This window comes from Notolepis coatsorum (genome assembly GCF_963971535.1).
Source record: "Notolepis coatsorum genome assembly, chromosome: 10".
Classification (NCBI taxonomy): Eukaryota; Metazoa; Chordata; class Actinopteri; order Aulopiformes; family Paralepididae; genus Notolepis; species Notolepis coatsorum.
Window position 1 is genome coordinate 57,440,614 of NC_140174.1, and position 24,644 is coordinate 57,465,257.

A 24,644-nucleotide genomic window follows, 5' to 3' on the forward strand; every position below is an offset into this window, starting at 1 on the left:
TCACCACTTCTAACCAGATTGCAATGTTGGTTTCACTGACACCTAAAATTCTTGCTGTAGATATCTCTAGATAAATCACATCGAGATAGGTAAGAACCCATACCTTCCGGCACATTTTATCCGGTTGAATCCATCGTGATGCTATCAGCTTTTTAGCAGCTGTGAGACCGGATAAAACTAGTCTATTTAGCTGTATAGGGGCTGCAAACTGAGAGACATCATTCAACAGCAATACAGAGGGCTGTACAGGTATGTTCAGAAATAAGAATTCTGATAATTGCAGGGTCACTTCTTCCCAGAATATCTTAACAGGTGGGCAATCCTAATACATATGCATAAATGTACCCTCATCACCATTTGTACATAAGGAACATAGAGAATCTTGTCTAAGTCCCATTCTGTTCAATCTTATAGGAGTCAGGTATGTCCTATGAATATAATTAAGATTAATTTGTTGATGATCCGGGTTGCGTGACGCAATTCGAACGTTTGCCCAGACTTCTTGCCAATCAAAATCTACTTCAACTGGTATATCCCTCCTCCAGACTGAGTCTAGCGGAAGGATTCCATACGAAGACGTTAGTAAGTGATGATAAAAAATTAAAAATCAGATACAAAGCCTCTCGATGTCTCTCTTTCATAGAAGAATTTGTGATATCTGTGGTGCTCAATTGGTATCTTTAATGGGACTCCATGAGCCTTCAAACATTCCAATAACTGTGCGTAGAAATAATATGTGGAACTGGTGAGGTTAAATTTGTTACGTATATCTTGATAGCTACAAAAACCCAGTTTGTTGAAAACATCTCCCAGTGTATGTATGCCCTGCTTTTCCCATTTGGGGTATCTGATAGGTCGTTTTCCAATAAGGAGTGCATTGTTATTGAATAGGGGAGTATGGCTATGCCATTTATGTTGGTTCTCATGCTTTCTTTACATTTTCTGTCCCTCTCCCTCCCTCCATCCATACACACCCCCCCCCCCTCTCTCTCTACAGAGCAACCATAGTGTCCCTGGAGGACTTCGAGCAGCGTCTGAACCGTGCCATAGAGAGGAACGCCTTCCTGGAGAGTGAGCTGGACGAGAAGGAGTCTCTGCTGGTCTCCGTGCAGAGATTGAAGGATGAGGCCAGAGGTGATTATCGACTCTTAACGAGCCCATCTCTCATTCATTAAAAGAACACGCCAACATTATGGGGAATGCGCTTACCATCTTCTCCATCAGACAAGAAGATAGATACCAATTTCCTCTCTGTGCGTTCAGTAGAAAGCTATTCGGCTGCAAGTTAGCCTAGCTTAGCACAAATTAGCCTAGCTGTTGGCCAAAAACACCTCCCCCGGGGTTTTGGGCTAGTGGTCCATATCCGCTTTCATTCATTTATGCTAGGGTAGGCTACCTTGCAGCCAGATAGCTTTCTACTGAACGCACAGTGATGTTTGCTTGTCCAAATATCTGAGTTGTTGGATTTACTTTCAAATGCTTTATATTTATTTTCTAATGTTATCACTTGGTTTCTGTGACAGAAAATACTGCCCTACAGTTCTGTCTCCTTTATTGCCAAATTGTACCAACAATAGCTTTAGCAGGACAGGAGATAACCTTTAAGTATTTTTTCTGTTGGCGGCTAAGTGGCGCAGTGGGCAAGGCGCTCGCCACTAATGCAGGAGATGCTGGGTTCGAGCCCAGCTCTCGGCATTGCTACCAGCTTGGCTGGTCGTTCATACTAACGCAATTGGCAGTGTTAGGGGGTGGGAAGCTGGTGTGTGTGTGTGTGTGTGTGTGTGTGTGTGTGTGTGTGTGTGTGTGTGTGTGTGTGTGTGTGTGTGTGTGTGTGTGTGTGTGTGTGTGTGTGTGTGTGTGTGTGTGTGTGTGTGTGTGTGTGTGTGTGTGTGTGTGTGTGTGTGTGTGTGTGTGTGTGTGTGTGTGTGTGTGTGTGTGTGTGCGTTCTAACTCCTAGCTATCCTCCTCCTAGCTGTGTGTGTTCTAACTCCTAGCTATACTCCTAGCTGTGTGTGTGTGTTCTAACTCCTAGCTATACTCCTCCTAGCTGTGTGTGTGTGTTCTAACTCCTAGCTATACTCCTCCTAGCTGTGTGTGTTCTAACTCCTAGCTATACTCCTCCTAGCTGTGTGTGTGTTCTAACTCCTAGCTATACTCCTCCTAGCTGTGTGTGTGTTCTAACTCCTAGCTATACTCCTCCTAGCTGTGTGTGTGTGTGTTCTAACTCCTAGCTATCCTCCTCCTAGCTCAAGTCAAGAGTTTTATTTGTCACGGCATACAAGTATACAATGAAATGCGGGGGGTCTTGCTGTGTGTGTGTGTGTGTGTGTGTGTGTGTGTGAGTGTGTGTTCTAACTCATAGCTATCCTCCTAGCTGTGTGTGTGTGTGTGTGTGTGTGTGTGTGTGTGTGTGTGTGTGTGTGTGTGTTCTAACTACTAGCTATCCTCCTCCTAGCTGTGTGTGTGTTCTAACTCATAGCTATCCGCCTCCTAGCTGTGTGTGTGTGTGTGTTCTAACTCCTAGCTATCCTCCTCTCATCCGGTTCTTATGGCAGACCTACGGCAGGAGCTTGCGGTACGTGAACGTCAGACGGACGGGACCAGGATGTCCGCTCCGAGTTCGCCCACTCAGGACCACGTGAAGATGGACACGTCTGTGCTGGCGTCTCTGTCGCTCCCTGCCACCCCGCTGGCCAAGAGTCTGGACAACGCCTTTGCCAACCCCACAGGTAGCTTCCGCCTGCCTCTTCCAGGTCCTTAAGAGTCCATCCTTTTGCTCACACTGCATTCATTTTTACTATTTTATTTATTTTATCGTCATTTTCTGAACAACCACGGCTGCCTCCTCAGCCATTTGATGTTTTTTCTCATGCTGAATTATTTCCTGGAAAGTGATAATGCACAAGCTTCAAAGAGGTTATTCCACATGATCGTGTGTGTGTGTGTGTGTGTGTGTGTGTGTGTGTGTGTGTGTGTGTGTGTGTGTGTGTGTGTGTGTGTGTGTGTGTGTGTGTGTGTGTGTGTGTGTGTGTGTGTGTGTGTGTGTGTGTGTGTGTGTGTGTGTGTGTGTGTGTGTGTGTGTGTGTGTGTGTGTGTGTGTGTGTGTGTGTGTGTGTGTGTGTGTGTGTGTGTGTTCCATATATTTCTGGAAATATTATATACAGTAAATTGGAGATAGAGGTTCAGATCCCTGGATGAACTCTCACCTCCCTGGATGTGTGTGTGGGGGGGGGGTAACTCTCACCTCCCTGGATGTGTGAGGGGGGGGTAACTCACCTCCCTGGATGAGCAGGGTGTGTGGGGGGGGGGGGTAACTCTCACCTCCCTGGATGAGCAGGGTGTGTGGGGGGGGGGGTAACTCTCACCTCCCTGGATGAGCAGGGTGTGGGGGGGGGGGGTAACTCACCTCCCTGGATGAGCAGGGTGTGTGGGGGGGGGGTAACTCTCACCTCCCTGGATGAGCAGGGTGTGGGGGGGGGGGTAACTCACCTCCCTGGATGAGCAGGGTGTGGGGGGGGGGGTAACTCTCACCTCCCTGGATGAGCAGGGTGTGGGGGGGGGTAACTCTCACCTCCCTGGATGTGTGGGGGGGGGGGGTAACTCACCTCCCTGGATGAGCAGGGTGTGGGGGGGGGGTAACTCACCTCCCTGGATGAGCAGGGTGTGTGGGGGGGGGGGGGGTAACTCACCTCCCTGGATGAGCAGGGTGTGTGGGGGGGGGGTAACTCACCTCCCTGGATGAGCAGGGTGTGTGTGTGGGGGGGGGGGGGGGGGTAACTCACCTCCCTGGATGAGCAGGGTGTGTGTGGGGGGGGGGGTAACTCACCTCCCTGGATGAGCAGGGTGTGTGTGGGGGGGGGGTAACTCACCTCCCTGGATGAGCAGTGGTAACTTTCACCCTCCCAACAGCCGCCACTGGCTCTTCATCCCAGCTGCTTCAGGGGCCAACAGTCGTGGTCACGTGTGTAACTCTTGAATGTGCAGCAGTGTTGCTGGGAGGAAAGCTGGATAAAAAGACGAGATATGTTTGTGTGTATGTTTATTTAAGGATCACCATTAGAAGCACCTGTGTGTCCCTAGTCTTCCTGGGGTTCTGAACATAGCAATACAATACAGTACAGTCAAATGTATATACAGTATATATATACATATACATGCATACATACATACATATACACACACACAAAAGAAAAACAATCAACTTAAGCAGGTAAACAAATGACAAAAGTTAAAAATAAGATAATGACTTGTCAGCAGTGTTAATTTTGTTGACTAAATTGATGACGAAAGATGTTCGTCAACGAAGGTTTTTTTCATGACGACAACGAGACGTGACGTCACGTTATTGAATACCATGTGACGCTAACGAGACTAAATAGTTTATTAAATATCGTTGTGTAACATGCGTTACTTTATGAAGAAGATGTCAATGTGTTGATAAATGAAGTGTGGGCCCAATATGTTAGGATATGCCAATGTCAGCATATTTGGGTCACTTGACCTTTAAGATTCCAGGTATGGGTGTGGTTAGGGGCGGTCCTAACCATCAGGGGGCCATCTTGGATTGGAATCATGGCCTCATGGAGTTTTGTTTGCTTGCTGCTATTGTGAGAGGAAGGAGGGATTTTTCCAGGCCTCCTAAAAGATTCTCCATTAACCAAGGACAGTTCAGCTGCAGTGGTGCTAATGGACTGTAAAGCTGACAGGACTGTTCTTATTAAGATGTGGATCAACCCAGGACTTATCACCTTTTGGACACTCAAAGGTTTGAGTGTTGTTGGACACTACTAGCTCTACCATGCAGGCTGCATGGTCTGGTAGGCCTGAACATTATACATGGTAACATTATACTTGGTAACATACATGGTAACATACATGGTAACATTATACATGGTAACATTATACATGGTACATTATACATGGTAACATTATACATGGTTACATTATACATGGTAACATTATACACTGTACATTATACATGGTAATATTATACATGGTAACATACATGGTAACATTAGACATGGTAACATTAGACATGGTTACATTATGCATGGTAACATTATACACAGTACATTATACATGGTAACATTATACATGGTAACATACATGGTAACATTAGACATGGTAACATTAGACATGGTAACATTATACATGGTAATATACATGGTTACATTATACATGGTAACATTATACACGGTACATTATACATGGTAACATTATACATGGTAACATACATGGTAACATACATGGTAACATTAGACATGGTAACATTAGACATGGTTATATTATACATGGTAACATTATACACGGTACATTATACATGGTAACATTATACATGGTAACATACATGGTAACATACATGGTAACATTAGACATGGTAACATTAGACATGGTAACATTAGACATGGTAACATTATACATGGTAACATTATACATGGTAACATACATGGTAACATACAGGGTAACATTATACACGGTACATTATACATCGTAACATTATACATGGTAACATACATGGTAACAGACATGGTAACATTAGACATGGTAACATTATACATGGTAACATTATACATGGTAACATACAGGGTAACATTATACACGGTACATTATACATGGTAACATTATACATGGTAACATACATGGTAACATACATGGTAACATGATACATGGTAACATTGTACACGGTAACATTATACATGGTAACATTTATGTTGGGGCTAATGGACTGTAAAGCTGACGGGACCGTTCTTATTGGTTTGAGATGATTTTTGTTGTACCATACGTTGCTATGGGGTGCCCCATTTATTTTTATCCTCCTTTTGGTTAATACAACACTTTGAATTTAACACTGTTCCAGTACTCTCATTCTTTATAGCTGAACAGGTTTGTTTATTATTTCAAGCTTGTTACAGTTGACCACAACTGACGACACAAAAATGTAATTTACAAAAACCATGACGAAATGTCTCTTCATGTATGTTGATATTGTTGACTAAAACAAGACGAGACAAACTAATTATAACTTTTCTTAATGCCATCGTCCCGACAGAACAGTGACGGCTGACGGGAGCTCTGTGTTATTAGCATTAGCTGGAGCTATTTGAAAAGCTAGTTTTAGCTTAACGTTACCTTGGCTAAAATTGGGACTATTCATAATCCAGCTGCAGACCTGCAAGCAAAGTACAGCAAGTTGGCAAAGGAGTATTCCAAGGTAAATAACTTTGTCACCAGTAACGTTACATTGTTTGTATTTCCATCTAGATCGCGTTAGCTAGTGGCTAAGCTAGCTCACGCTAATGTGGCTAACTAACTGCACACAATTAATGACATAATGCAGACAGCCATACCGGTGACAATGTTTAGCTTTTAGTGCCAAATGATAAGAGTCTGAGGCGGAGTCTCAAAAGAGAATGTTGAATATTTATTTTGCATTAAAAATCACAACAGTGCCTCTGCTAGGAGCTAACTGAACCGGAGCCGACTGGATAGGAAGTGCGCAACAATGTATAATGTCCGTGTGGAACCAATGTGCCAACAACCTTTCCGTGGGTGAAGCATAGTTGAGCATAGTTGTCATTTAATGATACTAATACAATCACCTGTTGTTGAATAAATACCATTACTTTCTAGTTATTACTAAAAAACAGTATATATAAAACAGTAGCTGTAAAAAAGAAAAGAAAAAAAGTTTTATAATTTATATAATATATATATATATATTTCTTTTATGTATGTGTAGCAGGGTGGATTATCCCTGCTTCGTGGGAACGGGTGTGCACAGTCACTGGGTAGCGAGACACAGTAGAACTCTGGCTAGCTGCACCTCCGTCTTTGGGTCTGGAGCGTCAACTGGAGGCTGGCAGTGGGAGTGGATGGGGCCCGGGATTTACGAACCTGGTCCGGTACTCTGGTCTTCCTCTCCCTTCCAGGGCGGTCAGCAGTACTCCCCAACACGCTCTCACTTCCCCCAATTACTCCTCTAGCACCCTCCCACACCTAGTGACTGAATTGTAAATAAATAACTTGGTTCCCCCCGCAAGCAGTACCCTCCCTCGTTGACACTAGAAACCTTACAGTAGGAAAGGGAAGGTTGAATAGGAAGGGATTAATAGTATGTATATTACCCACACCAAAAGAGTTAATACGGCTCAGGAATGGACACACACAGAACTCCCATCTAATTCTTTACTGTTATTATACTGGTCAGTTACAATGATTTAATGATAATGACTAAATGGACTGAAGTCCCACTATAATTCCGTTTGTGACCCAACACCTCCTAAACCCGTATTTTATACACCCACCTCTGGGTTAGTATCAGGGGTAATATACTGCAAGGTGTTTGACTCCTCACCCACGTCTGGGTCGCCCTGTATAATACCTCGGTCAGGCTTTAATTATAAGGCAAGAATAATACCTCTCTAGGCTTTACTTGTAATGCAGCAGGTCTGTAACCTCCCCACAGGGAAAGGGTTAATTAGATGGGAAGTATTATTAAACACACACACGTTATCACACTCAAAGAAAATGAAAAGAAATCAAAAGGTGGGCCCACAAATACCTTACAAAAGTCCTATCTTAATGCCGGCATATATTGTTTGGGGTTCCCCTTATGAACGGTAGTAGCAACGTTACCTTCGCCCGCAGGCTGCACCACACTGTGTACGGTGTAATAGCTCCGGAGCATAGATGCTCATTTGTACTCATCCAAAATGGCGGCCTCGCCGCGCCACCGTCGTCCGGAAGGCAAGATGGCGTCGAACGCTCTCGGCGGGGTTGGAGCAGAGGGCAGTGTTGGGTTGTAGAGTTGGTGCTGGGTCGACACGCGGATCTAACTTGCCCTCACTCACACTGCAGCTAAACTCTGGGTCCCAAACAGCCCTTCTGCTAGACGGGATATATCATAACGCAGGGTGCTCCTAAACACCGGTCCTCTTCGCGCCACGCTGGCGGGGCGCCTCGCTAGAGGGAATAACTTTAACTTAAGCCCAACTCGGCTATACCGTTCTTATTCTAGGATAACTCGTGGTATATCACTAGGGATATTCGGGGAGAAATATGCAAGGCTCCACTACGAGTACATTCATAGGATAACCCGTAATATACTCAGGTTCAATACGGGGCTCTCCAGACACGACCGAACCGGTCCAAGTCCAATGTCGAAGAGGCTGCTTCCTCGCACTTCCGTCCACTTCCTTCTCCGTCTCTCACGTACGCTCTCTGCCTGCCACCGCCCCCTCCTGGCGCCGCCAACTAGTCACAAGGAAGAGGCTGATAGAGTAGGGTCCAGTAATCCTGTTCATAATCCATATTCCAGTGAGTAGAACAAGGAGGGGCGAGCATCATTGTTCGAGAGAATATTAGCGGAGACTAATTAGAATGTCTTGGTGCATCAGGGGAGATATAAAGGCAAGTCAGCACATCTGGATAATAGGTATATTTTCCAGGTTGCTACATATGCACTGGTATCGGATCAGTATAACCAGACCTAGACCACCTCTAACTCTAACCCCTAACCAGACCTAGACCACCTCTAACTTTAACCCCTAAGTTAGGGTTGTGACTTAGAGGTGGTCTAGGTCCGGATAGGGGTTAAGAGTTGGTCTAGCCCTTTACATCCATCTATCTAAATAATAATAATAAATTATAATGAATGCTTAACTACCCCTAAGTTACCCTAACCAGACCTAGACCACCTCTAACTCTAACCACTAACCAGACCTCTTCCATGTGGCACTTTAACACTGACCTCAGAATGTGATTTTATATAATGTTTTTATGCAAGCAGATTGCAATCAGTGTGTACTACTACTAGTACTACTGTGTGTTCTGTTTACTTAGTTTACAGTATCCTGTTATAGAATAAACCGCTGCCAGACACAGCAGAGAGAGAGAGGACAGACACAGCAGAGAGAGGACAGACATGGCAGAGAGAAAGGAAAGACACAGCAAACAGAAGACAGACAGAGTTCAGTGTCGTCTCTCTGGTCAGAAACAACGTCACCACATCCGTAATGCTCTCTTAGATGCATACATTGGACCATGTCTACACCAACATACTGTAGGTGCAACAATACATTGGACCTACAGTACTGCTGTAGGTCTGCTGGTCTCTGACAAGAACAAGTTACAGGTTGAAAAAACCCTCAGCTCGGAACTAGGCAGAATCTGCATATGGCTTGCTGATAACAAACTATCATTACACATGGGCAAAACAGAGTCCATTCTCTTCGGTTCAAATAACAAACTCAGCAAGACCGACGGCTTCTCAGTTACAGTGGGTGACAATATTGTCACAAGGAAAGATGAAATTACCTACCTGGGTTCCATCCTAGAGGCTAATCTCTCCTGTGACAAAATGGCATCCAATGTAATAAAAAAAGTCAACCAACGAACTAGATTCTTGTACCGGATCTCCTCTCTGGTAAACAAGAATACCCTGAAGACTCTGGCAGGAGCACTCATTCAGGGGTACTACGACTATGCTTGCACCTCATGGTACCAAAGCACCTCAAAGGCGCTAAAAACAAAATTACAAACATCTCAAAACAAACTGGTCAGACTACTGCTTGACCTTACTCCTAGAACCCACCTCACCCCTGCCCACTTTGACAACCTAGGATGGCTTAGAGTAGACGACAGAGTACAGCAACTTGCAATGGGCCTGGTCTACAAGATACACTACACGACCAAGGTACCCATGTACATGGCAAAATACTTCCCAAAGGTCAGTGAATACCACGATCACAACACCAGAGGGAGCTCCACAAATCATGTTAAACCCAGATTCGGCTCAAATAAGGGACTAAACACGTTTCGCAATTATGCCACATTAATGTGGAACGCCCTACCCAAAGCTGTAAAGGAATGTGGATCACTACCCACTTTCAAAACCTCTCTCAAGGGACACCTACGGGAAACTGCTATTCAACACTGGCCCCTGTAAATATCCTAACCCAACCCCCTCCAATGTACAGTCATTTACCTAGTATGGTTTTGTCAATAGTCCAATGTACAATTTTGTTTGTTTGTACAGTGTCTCCCCCCCCCCCTCAATGTACAGTTTTGCCAATGTACAGTCATTTACCTAGTATGGTTTTGTCAATAGTCCAATGTACAATTTTGTTTGTTTGTACAGTGTCTCCCCCCCCCCCTCAATGTACAGTTTTTCTTGTTTATACAGTGTGCCCCCCCCCCCCAACCACCTCCAATGTAGATTACCCAGTATGGTTGTCAATATCCCAGTGTACCCAACCCCCCCCACCCAACCTCCTCCAATGTACAGTTTCTACGTCAAATGTATATACTCCCTTTTCCTGACTCCTTCTGTATCACAAACAGTACTGTATTTGCAAATCTGGTATGTCATAAATGTATAGATGTAGCAGTACTGACTATCTGTATGTCATGTATGTCATATATGTCCTGATGAATTGAAAATGGGGGACCCTGATGTAAACAAGACGAAAGTCTTTCTCTGGTCTGCATCCCCTTAACAATTGTGTGTATTGAGCTGTACTGTATTGTACCCATTCTGCAATCTGTTAATAAAGTTTTCAATCAATCAATCAAACCATGTCTACACCAACATATACTGTAGGAGCAACAATACATTGGACCATGTCTACACCAACATAATTATACTTCCTGTGTATCACTTGTGCCGCCGACTCAGATTCCCCTACATAGGTGTCAAACTCATGGCCCGCGGGCCAAATGTGGCCCGCCACGTCATTTGATGTGGCCCCCAAGAACTATGGTAAAAATTTTTTTTTTTTTTTTTTTTTTTTAAACATTAATCTTGGGTTAAAAAATAGCGGCATTAAAAGAATTGTGGGTTAATGCGTTAATAAAGCTTTAATTTTGACAGCCTTAGTTATTACACATTCTTACACATACATGTATGTTGAACATCTGAGGTATTGATGAAGTAACAAAGGAAAAAAGCCAAAAGCACTTACTCCTTAGCCATTCTTTGACAATTTTACAGCCCAAAATACAAAAAAGATCCAGGCGGAATAGGTAACAAAGGGTTGAAGAAATATTGTCTGAACTGTCGGATGCAAACTGGCTGTGTGACATAACCGAGCATCTCGCTCAATTGAATAAGAAGCTGTAAGGACGCAAACAAGTCCCACCCAAAACTTGACCAATATAGTTGTGAACTGAGACAACCCTTATTTTGTTATTTTTGAGTACAGTTACAGTTGTGTGTTCATGCAGACACATAATAGCAATTTCATTACGAATTGAAAATGGGGGACCCTGATGTAAGCAAGTCGAAAGTCTTTCTCTGGTCTGCATCCCCTTAACAATTGTGTGTATTGAGCTGTACTGTACTGTTCCCATTCTGCAATCTGTTAATTAAAGTTCCATTAGTGGCCTCTGCAAGGTTGTGTGCAGCCATTTGTTTTTGTAACATCTGCTACATCTGTCCCACATGTTCTTTGCAGCTCACAGTTGTTAGTTCTGCCCCTCTTGACTGTGACAAAAAGGTTTTGAACAAACTTAATGTCATAGCTTGTATTTGATGATATTCTTCTTTGTTATTTACTTGAATGGTTTGATGATCATTGATGGAGTAATATGGGGTTCTGATCAACTAAAATTATTTGTTAAAATAACATAAGTTAACATATATTTTTACATCTATGCAAATGCATTATGCAATATGTATAACTTGAATAAGTAATAAATACAGAAACAACATGTTTAACAATATGTAAATGAGTAGCTACATTTATTTTACATTACATTAACATTAATACGGTCTTTGGCCCTTTGAGGGCAACCATAATGCTTATGTGGCCCTCTGTGAAAATGAGTTTGACACTAGGTTAAAAAATAAATACGCAATTTAAATCAGAAAATGTTCCATGTTGACTATTTCTGACTTCTGACAAGTTTTTTTCCATTAACTAAAAATAGACAAAAATGTCATCCGTATTCGTCGACTAAATCTAGACTAAAACAAAAAAGACAAAATTGAGACAAAAACTGACTAAGGTCGCTTTCACATATAGTTTTGGTGGACTCGGTGCGGTTCTGGTGGTGAAGTTGCAACATTGTTGCATTCTTCATTTGGTTCGCCTGCGTTCACATAGCAATTTGTCAAGCGCACCGAACTTTCTGAACAATGTCACGCGGTCGAAAAGGGCGCTCGTCTATTGGACACAATGGAGAGTGGAAATCCCTCCCTTTCAGGAAGTGAAATGCGCGTCAACACAAACTGCGTGAAGCGTGATAGTAGCAGAGACGTGGCATTGATCCATCGTTCGATTATAATTCCCATTACCGCCATCCTCTCGCTAAACAACTTGTACACCTCGTTGTTTTTGTGAGTGGCCACATTCCCCACAAGCGGCTGTTTTATTTGGTCTTCTGCCCCCCCAAGTCTGTCCACGAGACATGTTTACACAGTGTGCTTGTTTTGCAGTGAATGCCGCGCCGCGGTAATATTAATAATAATAACAGCTGTGCTTTTTTTCTTCCTTCTACCCCAAGATGCACAGTAGATAGATAGATAGATGCAGTGTGCTTGTTTTGCAGTGAATGCCGCGCTGCGGTAATATTAATAATAATAACAGCTGTGTTTTTTTTCTTCCTTCTACCCCAAGATGCACAGTAGATAGATAGATAGATAGATAGATAGATAGATAGATAGATAGATAGATGCAGTGTTGTTTTGCAGTGTATGCCGCGCCGCGGTAATATTAATAATAATAACAGCTGTGTTTTTTTTCTTCCTTCTACCCCAAGATGCACAGTAGATAGATAGATAGATAGATAGATAGATAGATAGATAGATAGATAGATAGATAGATGCAGTGTGCTTGTTTTGCAGTGAATGCCGCGCCGCGGTAATATTAATAATAATAACAGCTGTGTTTTTTTTCTTCCTTCTACCCGAAGATGCACAGTAGATAGATAGATATATAGATAGATAGATGCAGTGTGCTTGTTTTGCAGTGAATGCCGCGCCGATGGTTTATCAGGTGACTTCCTACGTTTGGTCCGCGTTTGGTCCGATGAAGCGAACCGAGACCTACGTTTTCAGGCGGACCAGAGTTCACATGTTTGGTCCGCGGACCGAGTTCGACGCGCATTCACACAAACCCGAAAAACCGGACTATCGAATTCTGGTCCGATAGTCCGGACCAAACAGCCCCTGTGTGAAAGTGACCTAAGACTAAAATGCTCAGACATTTAGTTGACTAAAACTGACTAAACGAAAAATAAATGAAGATGACTAAATATGATGAAAACGAAAAAGGAGCACTTGACACATGACTAAGACTAAAACTAAAATGAAAATAGCTGCCAAAATTAACACTGCTTGTCAGTACAATTAAACACAGTGGCTCAGGAGGTAGAGCAGTCGTCTGGTAATCCGGAGGTTCTAATGAGCAGGTTGGCACTTTGCACGGTTGCATCCGCCATCGGTGTGTGAATGTGTGAGTGAATGTGTAAAATGTGAGGAACAAATTGTAAAGCGCTTTTTGCACCAAACCAGAGTAAATGCCAACAACCCATCCAGCCTGGCTCAACAGACAGCCCAGAAGAATGAAGAGCAAAAAAGGAAAAGACAAAACAGACATGAAGTGCTACTAAATCTTGTACGATTGATCAGATGTAATGTATTTGTCTCCTCTGTCAGCGCTGCCCAACGGCTGTGGGAGCAACTCACCGCTGACTCCCTCTGCCAGGATATCAGCCCTCAACATCGTCAGTGATCTACTCCGCAAAGTAGGGGTGAGTCACTCATCCTCTGCGAGCGTCAACACACATTCAATATTGATGTTAATCCCAGCGCTCGCTTGCCGACACACGCTCTCCCCATGTGTGTGTTAAGATAAGATAAGAAGATGTTATCTTATTAATAAAGGATCATCTTATCTTATCTTATCTTGTTGCTCGCAGGCTCTGGAGTCCAAGCTTGCGGCCTGCAGGAACTTCGCCAAGGACCAGAGGACCAGGAAGATCCACGGCGTCGAGAACGGGAACCCTGTCAACGGCAACGCGGTCAAGTTCTCCCAGTCCTTCCACACGTCGTACTTTGACAGAGCGTGAGTGAAAAAGCGGACCACCCGCCTCGTCCACTTCTCCAGCTCCCCAGTGACTCGCGGCTCAGTGGTTTTGTGACGAGCGAGAGTAGTTAATGTTTTCGGCGAAGGGCAATTTATTGCTCATAATAGTCACGTAATGCAATTTGACTAAAGAGAAAAGAAGTGGAGGCTTGAGATGGTATTATCAGTTATGTTGTTGCAGTAATTGGTGTGGCAATTCATTAACTAATCAATTCTGAAAGAGTTCATGCCAGTGGTACCACAGAATTAATGTTTTTGAAAGTATGTGTAATGTTTTTGTGATATGGATGCTGGGAAGTGTAGGACATATACAGAAGCAAAGGGAGAAATTGCCCCCATGAACCAAATATTGCTCCCAAAATGTCCAGGGACGGGGGCAATGAATGCTCCCAATGTCTTCTGAGAACAATTACTCTTGGCATTACTCCTATCTTGTAAATCAAACATACCAAACTATTCCAACATAGCATACGAAATAGAGTGGAGCTGTTTATACGGATACTGTATACTGTCATTTTTCATTTAACCTTCATTTAGTGCTTAGGAAAAACATTGAAGGATATGTATTGAATAAAAAGGTGACCAATTAAAAACATTCACCAATCATCAGTTGTAATAAAGAACATAAATATTAACCTAACATACTATAGAATAATTTATTGGCTTTTTTTTTTATTGGCTTTTGAAGCTGGACATTTTTCTTTTATTTTACAATTAATGTGAGCAAATTGCCAGAAATGTCACCAGGGCCAGCAGCTGCCCTTAGTAATATTCCTCCATCATGGAACTGTGTAGACTTCAGATGGTGGAGGAGGCAGTGTCAAGGAGGAGGAGGTGTGAAAGAGGAGGAGGAGGAGGAGGAGGAGGAGTGGTGGGAGTATCTGAGACCTGTGTGTTTTTCCCCAGCAGGAGAGAGCGGGTCATATTCCCTGCATTGATTCTGGGTAATAATCTCAGCTCCTACCTCCCTGTTACTGTACCTGAGTCTGGTGTGGGACACATGCATGCGTCCTGCTGCTGCTGCTGCTTTTACCTCCTTTCCCCTGTAGTCTGTAGAGATGATCACTGTGGGACTCGCTAACGGTCCTTGCCACTAACTGCTGGGGTGGTGGTGGTGGTGGTGTTGGTTGTGGTGCAGTTCTACCCCCACATGCTTCTTAACACTCAGAAGAGCTCATAGATCTCCCTTAATTCACTTGTCTGTCTGCTGGTGTGCGAGTGGCTTTTGGTGTTTTCTTTTTCTTTTCTTTTTCTTAGACTTTAGATGTCCCATCTTTCAACGTGTCGAGAGAATTAAAACATTGTAATATTCAAAACAGATTTAGGGATGGTCCAGGGACGGTAGGTGGCTGAATTAATATATATTAACATCCTCTGCCTTTGGGACGACTGTGAACGAGGCATGGTCAATGTCGAGGGGCATTTTGTGCTGCGTCACTCGCTGTCCTCTAGTTGTTCATTGACCACAACTCCTTAATGCCAGAGAGAGAGAGAGAGACTAGTGTTTCTGCTGTGTGAGGGAGAACGGGAGAGGCAGAGCATGCAGATCACGGACACACAAGGGCATTGTCTTTAGATCCAGTACAGGCCAGGTGTTTGGAACAAGCAGGACATTCACTCTGACTTGGAAGCAGCTGAAGCTGCTTGGTCTGCATTGTGTTCTGCATAGATTCATTGTGCTGCTGCTACTGCTGCAAAATAAAACAACAACAAAGGAGCTCTGCTGTTGCATGAGCATCGTGTTCCATTTAATCACAGAACTGTTGTTATACAATTACATTCGAGTGGTGGGAGGTACAGTACTGTGTTTCTATGTATAGCCTCTTGGATTCATGCACGGTTATGCATTTTTACAATACATTTTTATTTTAGGCAATATGTATAGAAATTGCATATTGCAGCAGTATTATAAACAATTTGTAATGGACATTAGATGAAAAAAGACTAGATAAAGACATCAAAAAGATGTAATTTCATTGTAATTTATACTGGAAAACTAAATGCCATCACCAATGATGAGTAAGACACAATGTGATCTAACCATAACAAACCTGTCGTTCTGGCTGCCTTTTTAACTCGCTTCCGTCTGGGCAGGCAAGGCTATGTCCAGCTCCAGTCTGACCATTTATTCTGCAGTGCACAAGATACGCTGATGCCATCGAGTTCAATATCTGGCAGGACGTGCATGATACCTTGTGTCTCTGGTGTTAGCTGTCATGGGCCTTGTGTGTGTAACCGTGACAGCGTTTTTGTGGGGATAGTATTTTTTCCCCTTCTATATATATCATTTTTATTGACATCTTTTATGACATATAAACCACACAAAAAGCAATGCACAAAACCCAACTTAAACATACACATGCATGCAAGTAACTAAGAAGTAATTTCTGAATGCAACCCATCCAGAATAGGAGTATATGAGAACAATACAAAGAATACAAAAAACACAATCAATATATAAATACAAATGCAGTCAAATTGGGGTAGATTGTACTTTAAGCTTAATTGACGTATTGTCTAGATAGAAGTCCTTTATGCACTTAAAGGAACACGCCAACATTATGGGAAATGCAAGAAGATGTTTACCAATTTCCTCTCTGTGCATTCAGTAGAAATCTAGCTGGCTGCAAGCTAGCCTGGCTTAGCACAAATGAATGGAAGCGGATACGGATCAGCTATCCAGCCGGATAGCTTTCTACTGAATACACAGAGAGGAAATTGGTATCTTCTTGTCTGACCCTGTAGAAGACGGTAAGTGCATTTCCCATAATGTTGGCGTGTTCCTTTAATCCCTTTTACATGCATACATACATACATAAGTCTTTGTATGTGTTGTCCAGCAATGCTGGGGCTGAAGGCATGGTTGTAGGCAAAATGGTTTACAGGTGCATCTCAATCAATTAGAATATCGAAGAAAAGTCCATTTATTTCAGTAATTCAATTCAAAAAGTGAAAATCATATATTATATAGATTCATTACACACCTTTATACAAGCCTTTATTTATGGCTTACAGCCAGGGCCGGACTGGGGAAATAATTCATACCGGGAGATATAGCGCGAAATATAGCCCCAATCATGCCACTTTTTAAGCGGGGGGTCTGGGGGTCCCCCACCAGGATTTTTTTTGTTACAAAGACTTAATTTCCTGCATTCTGGTGAATTTGAGTGCATGTGAATCACAAACTAATGAGCCAACTAAAACTGTTGTGGCACTAGCAATGCTACTCTCTCCACCTTCAAAAAGAAAAAAGCAAGAGCACAACATATTTTTCTATTTACTATTATAATACAGTTAACCACTCTCTCCTGTAAGGGCCTTTCTTTTTTTTTGTTTTATCCCTCTCTCCTCCACCCTTTCTCTTTCTTCCACTGTCCATCTTGACATCAACGTTAATTGACTTTCGCTCTACTGTATCTCTCCCGAGTCCCTCACTACCTGGCTCATTGCCTGGCTGTTATTCTGCATCTGAGTGCCGTCTGCCATTCCATTCGCCGCCTCCGCTGTCAAATCAGTTGTATCGCCTGGTCCCGCCTCCACCAATCACAAGCGGCAGCACGGCTCCATTGTGTGTGTGTGATCCGCGTGAGGAAGAGAGTCAGATAGTTCTCCAACTCTGTCGCAGACAGTGAAATCCTGGTTGTTCCCCACCCACCTAGGTTATCTAACTATCGCGCCGCGCCGCCGCCACAACTAGAAACAATGGCCTGGCAAAAAAAAATTAAATAAATAAAAAATATTAAAAAAAAAAAAAAAAAAAAAATGTATCTGTGCAGGCCAGGCCACCGGGAAAACTCCCGGTGCTCCCGATGGCCAGTCCGGGCCTGCTTACAGCTAATGAAAACCCAAAATTCTGTATCTGAGACAATTTGAATATTACATAAGACCAATAAGAATATATATTACAGAAATGTCGGCCTACTGAAAAGGGCTCCTTTTGCATGAATGAATGCGGCGTGGCATGGAGGCAACCAATATATTTCCTCAATATTCAAATGTATTGAGATGCACCTGTATAAAATATGGAAAACCAGGGACTTTGTAGATATGCTTAATTTGAGACTCTTCAGTAACAAAACTAAGACTTACTGGTTTAGTAGCAGACGCAGGATTAAAAAGTAATAATAATAAAAGTAAGGAGAACAGCGAGGCATATGGTTTTATTGAGGACATAAGCTCTTATTTTAACCAGAAGGGGGCAGAATTGAGTGATTCATGGTCCAGACCTAGTGGGGAGTGAAAAGTGGCCCGCTGGGTCTCGGGTCACTGCTTCGCCCTGGCACCAGGCCCAGGAGAGTGACGGTGTGCCCGGGGGCGTGACGCTGACTTTCACAGTTAATCTAAGCAGATCCTTTGTTTTGGCAAGCAGAGATACTGTTGGGCAGTGGGCCATGACTGATGCTTTTTGTGGCACATAAATATCTTCCTACTCTCTTCAGTAGTTTTCAACTTCCAGGTTAATCATAGTCGTTTATAGTTTCTTTAAGTCATTCCTTTAATCTCCAAGTTTGACAAGGTCTTTCATTTTGCTTAACGTAACTTGGGTTTTGTAATGATATACGCTACTCTGTAATAGGCCAACTCATGTATGATGTTTAATTTACTCATGTTTAGTTACTGTATATTGGCCGATAGATTCAGCAGAGATGATATATGAGACTAATAAGATCTCGTCTCTAAACCCGCTCTGTGTGGTTTCTCTTCGCAGCCGGCCGGTGAGCGGTCTGGACCACGGCACCCTGACGGCCATCACAGCACCCCCCTCGGCCTCACCTTCGGGCTTAGTGCCCCTCATTGTGTGACCGTGTCCCTGCCAGCACCCCCCCCCCCTCATTTTACCCCCCTTATCCCTCCCTTCTGCCGGGTGAGATGACGTGGAAGAAGAGAGAGAGAGCATAGAGTGGACAAGCAAAACCCAGACAAAGGGAGAGCAATAATAGGCACTATTAAACACTGTTGAAGTACCGTTATTACCAGGCCCTCTTCAGTCGCTGCACATTCACAGCCCATCTCTGTGTTGTTCTGACTGTCTGTACTCGTGCTTTGGCCCTGCTGTTACTGTGGGTCCCTGTCTGTATATTGTATATGTGATATATTGTATTTATTGTTTTTTTTTAATCTACTTTTTCTCCCCTTTTTTTCTGTGATTTTTCTCCCCATCCCAATTTACCTTTCGTGCCAATTCTCCCTCCCCTGTCCTGATCGTTGCTCGCATATGTCCCCCACTGACAGGTTGTAGGGAGGATAGAAGCCTTGCATCACATGTCCCCTCCGATACATGTGGAGGCAGCCTGTCACATCTTTTCACCTGCCAGCGCGGACTCTCATTTGGCGAGGAGTAACGTGTAGGAGGCTCACACTGCCCCCGCCATTTTTCCTGACTTTGCTGTGCAGGCGCCCCAACCGGCCTGTAGGAGTCGCTGTTCACAATGACCAGACTACCACCCTTCGACTTCCCACCCGCTAACTCTGCCAATTGAGTTAGTATGACGGCCGGCCCAAGCCGGAGGCAACGCCGACAGCCGGATTCGAACCCGGTGTCTCTTGCGTTGGTGACGAGCGCAATGTCCGCTGCGCCACCCAGCCGCCTATATTGTATTTATTGTTTACTGGCTCGTAAAAAGAAAAGAAAACTATGCCTACTCAAGACAGGTGGAAAATATTTATTTAGTGTCTACGTCCCTAATCAGTCTGTTACAATACAGTTTATCCCACAGGTTCTTAAGTTATTTGTGGTGGTGGGAAAACGTGGGTGGATAATGTAAACATAGGTGGATATGGGGGAGGGGGTACTTTACATTCAACAAGGACTATCTAATACACCTATTCGTGGTGGGTCACATCCGCTGTTTGTGAAGGATTCTGGGCATCACATAGGAGCACCACATCCGCTATGCTCGGATATATGAACATACCAAAATGCAGAGAAGCCGAGACAACAACATGCCCTCCGCACCACCAAGACTGACCAGCCAGATTCAAATTCATGTGGAAGTGTGCGGATGGCGAATAGGTCTACACAGCCATACGAGGCGACATGAGCGCACCAAGCGCTGAAAATCTCCCTGTATCATAACCCTGTACCTGTCATCATTGATAACGATGGCCTGCCATAAGCACCACCATAAATGGAAAACACTGCTATATGCACCATACTGTCAGAGAAGATAAACGTTATGTAAAGGACACAATTGAAATTATAAAGGTGTGCTCAGTAGAGCACAAATCAACGCCGGGCAGTAGCCTATGCCTGCTGTTAATGCATAGGCATATCAATGACAGTTAGTGGTGTAATGGAACGTAGTTGATCCGTGATCCATACGGCGTAGCGTCGAAGCAAAGCATCGTCATATTGGAGGCGCTTCTGTGCTCGAAATGATCTTGCTGCAGGTATCAGGGTTCGCACAAGGTCCTTGAAGTTGAAAGTGCTTGATTTGTCAAAAAAAAGTCAAGGCCTGGAATTCCTTGAAAACAGCAACAAACAAAAAAATTCATCCATGATATAATTGTTCAGAATCAAGAAATATGATCTTTTAATCTAAAGTGTAACTATTTGTCAGAAATTGGTTTTAAGCCATAAATATTCTATCCAATTTTCTTTTCAATAAAAAACGGCATTTAAAAGTTAATTGTATCCTTTTAAATGCCCCTTTAAAATGGAAAAGTGCTTAGAAAAGTACTTGAAAGTCCTTGAATTTCATTTTGCAATGTCTGGGAACCCTGAGGTATTGTGTTTTGCTGTATTCCATCTTTTTTTGTGAGTGTTTGCTGCCGTCAACCCACGGTCCAGCAAAAGTAAACCAAAAGTCTCTGTTCACATGCTTTGCTAACGTAACCATGTAACCAGTGACAATGTTAGGTTTGAGCAAGAGGTCCTGGCAGTTCAGTAGAATTGTTTTGCTCAATGCAGTTCACTGAACGTGACAGAAATACATTGTTGGAATCGTTCTGACAGAACAATATTGACGAGAACAGATTTGCTGGGGAACATTCTTTTTAATGCATAAGTAATGAATAGGCTCACTATGGCATGTTGTAACATGTGTCAGAGAGCGCTGCAGTATCACCCTCTGGCGTGCAAAAGGTGCAACTTCATAGTGAACGGAATATTTCAATGGAAAATGATGGAAATTAATTCCAATAAAATACTTGTCATTGCCCAATTTAAAAAATATTTAATGTCTTTGGTCCTTGGCCTGCTGTCAGCATTATGTGCAACATTTTCATCCAAACCGGCCCTGTCGTTTGAGAGATTACCTGCGAATACAGACAAACACACACGCAATAACAAAATGCATAATCACAAGGCGTACCGCCTTATGATTTAATAAAAAAAGATTTGACCAGCAAGTAGCAGTAATTATATACCGTAGGAAAATGCTAATGTGTGTTTCTGTAACACTTTCAGATGTTTTCTTTCTATTTGGATGAGGGAGAAAGCACATGTTTAAGGGGTCGGCACACATGGGGTAAATAGCCTGGAATGATTGTCCGCCACATAGTCTTTCATCTAACAATCCAACATATTTTCCATCAATTATTGATGGTACTTTTAAATCTTCAATGTCAACCTCAAGGGCCATCTTCACATTTAGGTCTAACTCTGCTGGCTGTGTGGATAATCTAATTCATTGAGGTTTTGACTTGACATGGTTTTGGCTAGTTTGATCACTATCCAGTGACTGTTCCATTTTATAGTATTTTATTTATATTTAGTAGCAAAACGATTTCAAAGCAAAGGGAAAGTCTATTGTCATTGCGGTAAGTCTAATGGGCCGTCTCTGTTAAACCATGACAATTTGTACAATATTGGTCATATTGATCATTCTTTACAGACAGCTATACGTAAGTGGAGCTCTTATGCTGCTCAGACCATTTAGACACTATTCTGTATATAAAAGGTGCTATAGATAAGATTTTTAGGTAATAAAAGTTATTAAAAAAGAATGCATCCACAGAGCTTTTAGAAAGGTGTGAAAAAAAAGTATTGCTTCCCCCCAATAATTCTTTTTTTATTCATCATTGGAAAAAAATGTGCGGGTCCAAAATGTATGTTTGGATAAATAACATGCTGGTGCTCTAGTGTGACATCTAGTGGCTGAATGTTATCTACAGTATAGCACCTTTAAAACTGCAAAAGATGTTATCCTTTTATCGTTGCTGGCATTTGATTGAAGTGAAACCTTAAGGTTTGTTTAATGTACATTTATAAGCAACACTTTAGTCTTGAGTTGTTGGGTTTAATTCAAGTGCAATACTGCCCACTTGTGTTTTTCATTGTACATATTTATTAATTTTTATTTCAGATTCCTTTTATGGCATGTTTAAATAAAATGATGCATCCGTTAAGCAAAAAAAATTCTGATATGTTGTCTTAAATGTTGAGGAAATTGAACTTGTTGATACCCATCATCAAACTTAATAGATTCCCTTGGGTCCTTACAGCATATAGTTTGTGTGTAGAAGATTCTAGCCTTGGTAACAATGTTTTGAACTTAAAGGGATAACTTTAAATGTATTCATTATTTTAGTATGCCATTTTTCTTTACCTGGCACTGAGAAAGTCAAGTTTCTTTTTACCATCGGGTACAGTTGGTCATTGGTCAGTTGTCGATTGCCAATATAGCAGTGCTGGAATAAGTATGAATGAAAACTTTATTTAACAGATTGCAGAATGGGTACAATACAGTACGGCTCAATACACACAATTGTTAAGGGGATGCAGACCAGAGAAAGACGTTTGTCTTGTTTACATCAGGGTCCCCCATTTTCAATTCATAGACATTTATGACACACAACATACATGACATTTATGGCATAGGGACATACAGGTATTTAGTACTTATACATTTGTGACAAACGGTATTCAAATATACAGGACTTTTACCCATAGATCCTGACAGAGTATATACATATGATGGGGAGGAGACTGTACATTAGGAGGGGGTGGGTGGGTGGGAGAGAAATATACATACGGTGGGGAGGAGACTGTACATTTGGAGGGGGTGGGAGAAAAATATACATACGGCGGGGAGAGAATATATACATGCGGTGGGGAGGAGACTGTCTATATTAGGAGGGGGTGGGGGGTTTGGACATTTACGGTGGCCAGTTTCGAATTGCAGCCTCCCGTAGGTGCTCTTTAAGAGCGGTTTTGAATGTGGGTAGGGATTCACATTCCTTTACAGCTTTGGGTAGGGCGTTCCACATTGATGTGGCATAATTGCGAAACGTGTTTAGTCCCTTGTTTGAGCCGAATCTGGGTTTAACATGATTTGTTGAGCTTCCTCTGGTGTTGTGGTCGTGGTTAGGGCTGACCTTCGAAGCTTTTTTTGGCAATCGAAGCTTCGGGGCCGAGCTTCGATTTTTATTCGAAGCTTCAAAAAAAAGATTTTTTTTTTTTTTTTTTTTTTAATATTTTTCTTTTTTTTTTTTTATCTTATGTTGTGGGACTTGTACAGCACTTTCGTAAACGTTGTTGTTTTTAAATGTGCTCTATAAATAAAGTGGGTTGGATTAATTAATTAAGTAGCCCCTTTCGTGACTGTGACGCATCCAACAAGGTTTCACTCGGCTGTGTGATTTAATTCAAGGTGGATCGCTGTTGTCGTTTGAACAACTTCAGATTTCATGGGAACTACCAATCCCCCAAATCAAGAATGTTTAAGATGAATGAAGTAAGATTTAGATTATTTGAAATATGGCCTGTGTAGACTAAACTATGCACAGAATTATGTCAGTCTACAAGGTCCGGATTCTACATGGTCCAGCAATGTAGACCTTGTAGACTCCACTACAGACCAATTATCAGTGAATGTTCATGCATTTTTAAGAAGGGCAACTTCCACAAAAAAACAAAGAACTCACCAAAACATCTCAGTAGCACCTTATCTAAATGTTATATTTCATATATGGAGATTCATATTTATTTATGTATTGCATGCATTTCTACATTTTATTTCCTATTTTGTTTATTCATCCCAGTATCTTTCTTTCTTATGTGTGGAATTCTACAAGGTGCGTGCACACACACACACACACACACACACCTACACACACACCTACACACACACACACACACACACACTTACATTTAGTCATTTAGCTGACGCTTTTATCCAAAGCGACTTACAAGTTCTGTACGACAAGACAGCAAGAAGGGTACAACTCTATCAGCTGAGTAACAATGTTCATCAAAGTGTTGCGTGTTACAGTGTAGGTTCGTTTATTAGGACAAGTGCATGACAGTAAGGTTAGTCACGGTTAGATTTTTTTTTTTTTTTATCATTTCAGATAATGGTTGAAGAAGTGAGTCTTTAGTCGACGGCGAAAGATTGGACGGGATTCGGCTGTCCTAACTGGGATGGGTAGTTCACACACACACACACACACACACCTACACACACACACAAATCGAAGTAAAAAAAATTTGATTTTTTTTTTTTTTTATTTATTTTTTTATTTCGATTTTTTTTTAATGTTCGAAGCTTGTGCCATCGAATCGAACGTTCAAAGCTTCGAAGCATTTAAGACAGCCCTAGTCGTGGTATTCACTGA

General features: G+C 42.5%; 1 protein-coding gene across 2 annotated transcripts in view; it reads left to right on the forward strand.

The window, feature by feature from the left end:
- ndel1a (nudE neurodevelopment protein 1-like 1a) overlaps positions 1-22,490 on the forward strand; it is a 133,253-nt gene extending 110,763 nt beyond the window's left edge. Inside the window, exons 5-10 of one of the 2 annotated variants that reach the window (XM_084322803.1) lie at positions 998-1,134; positions 2,556-2,729; positions 13,658-13,752; positions 13,921-14,066; positions 14,994-15,031; positions 18,796-22,490. In XM_084322803.1, coding sequence (XP_084178929.1) covers positions 998-1,134; positions 2,556-2,729; positions 13,658-13,752; positions 13,921-14,066; positions 14,994-15,031; positions 18,796-18,806 — 601 coding nt within the window. In that variant the 3' untranslated portion in view covers positions 18,807-22,490. The remainder of the gene's footprint in view (positions 1-997; positions 1,135-2,555; positions 2,730-13,657; positions 13,753-13,920; positions 14,067-14,993; positions 15,032-18,795) is intronic. The other variant, XM_084322804.1, reaches the window with a different exon arrangement.
- Positions 22,491-24,644: the final 2,154 nt, after the last annotated feature.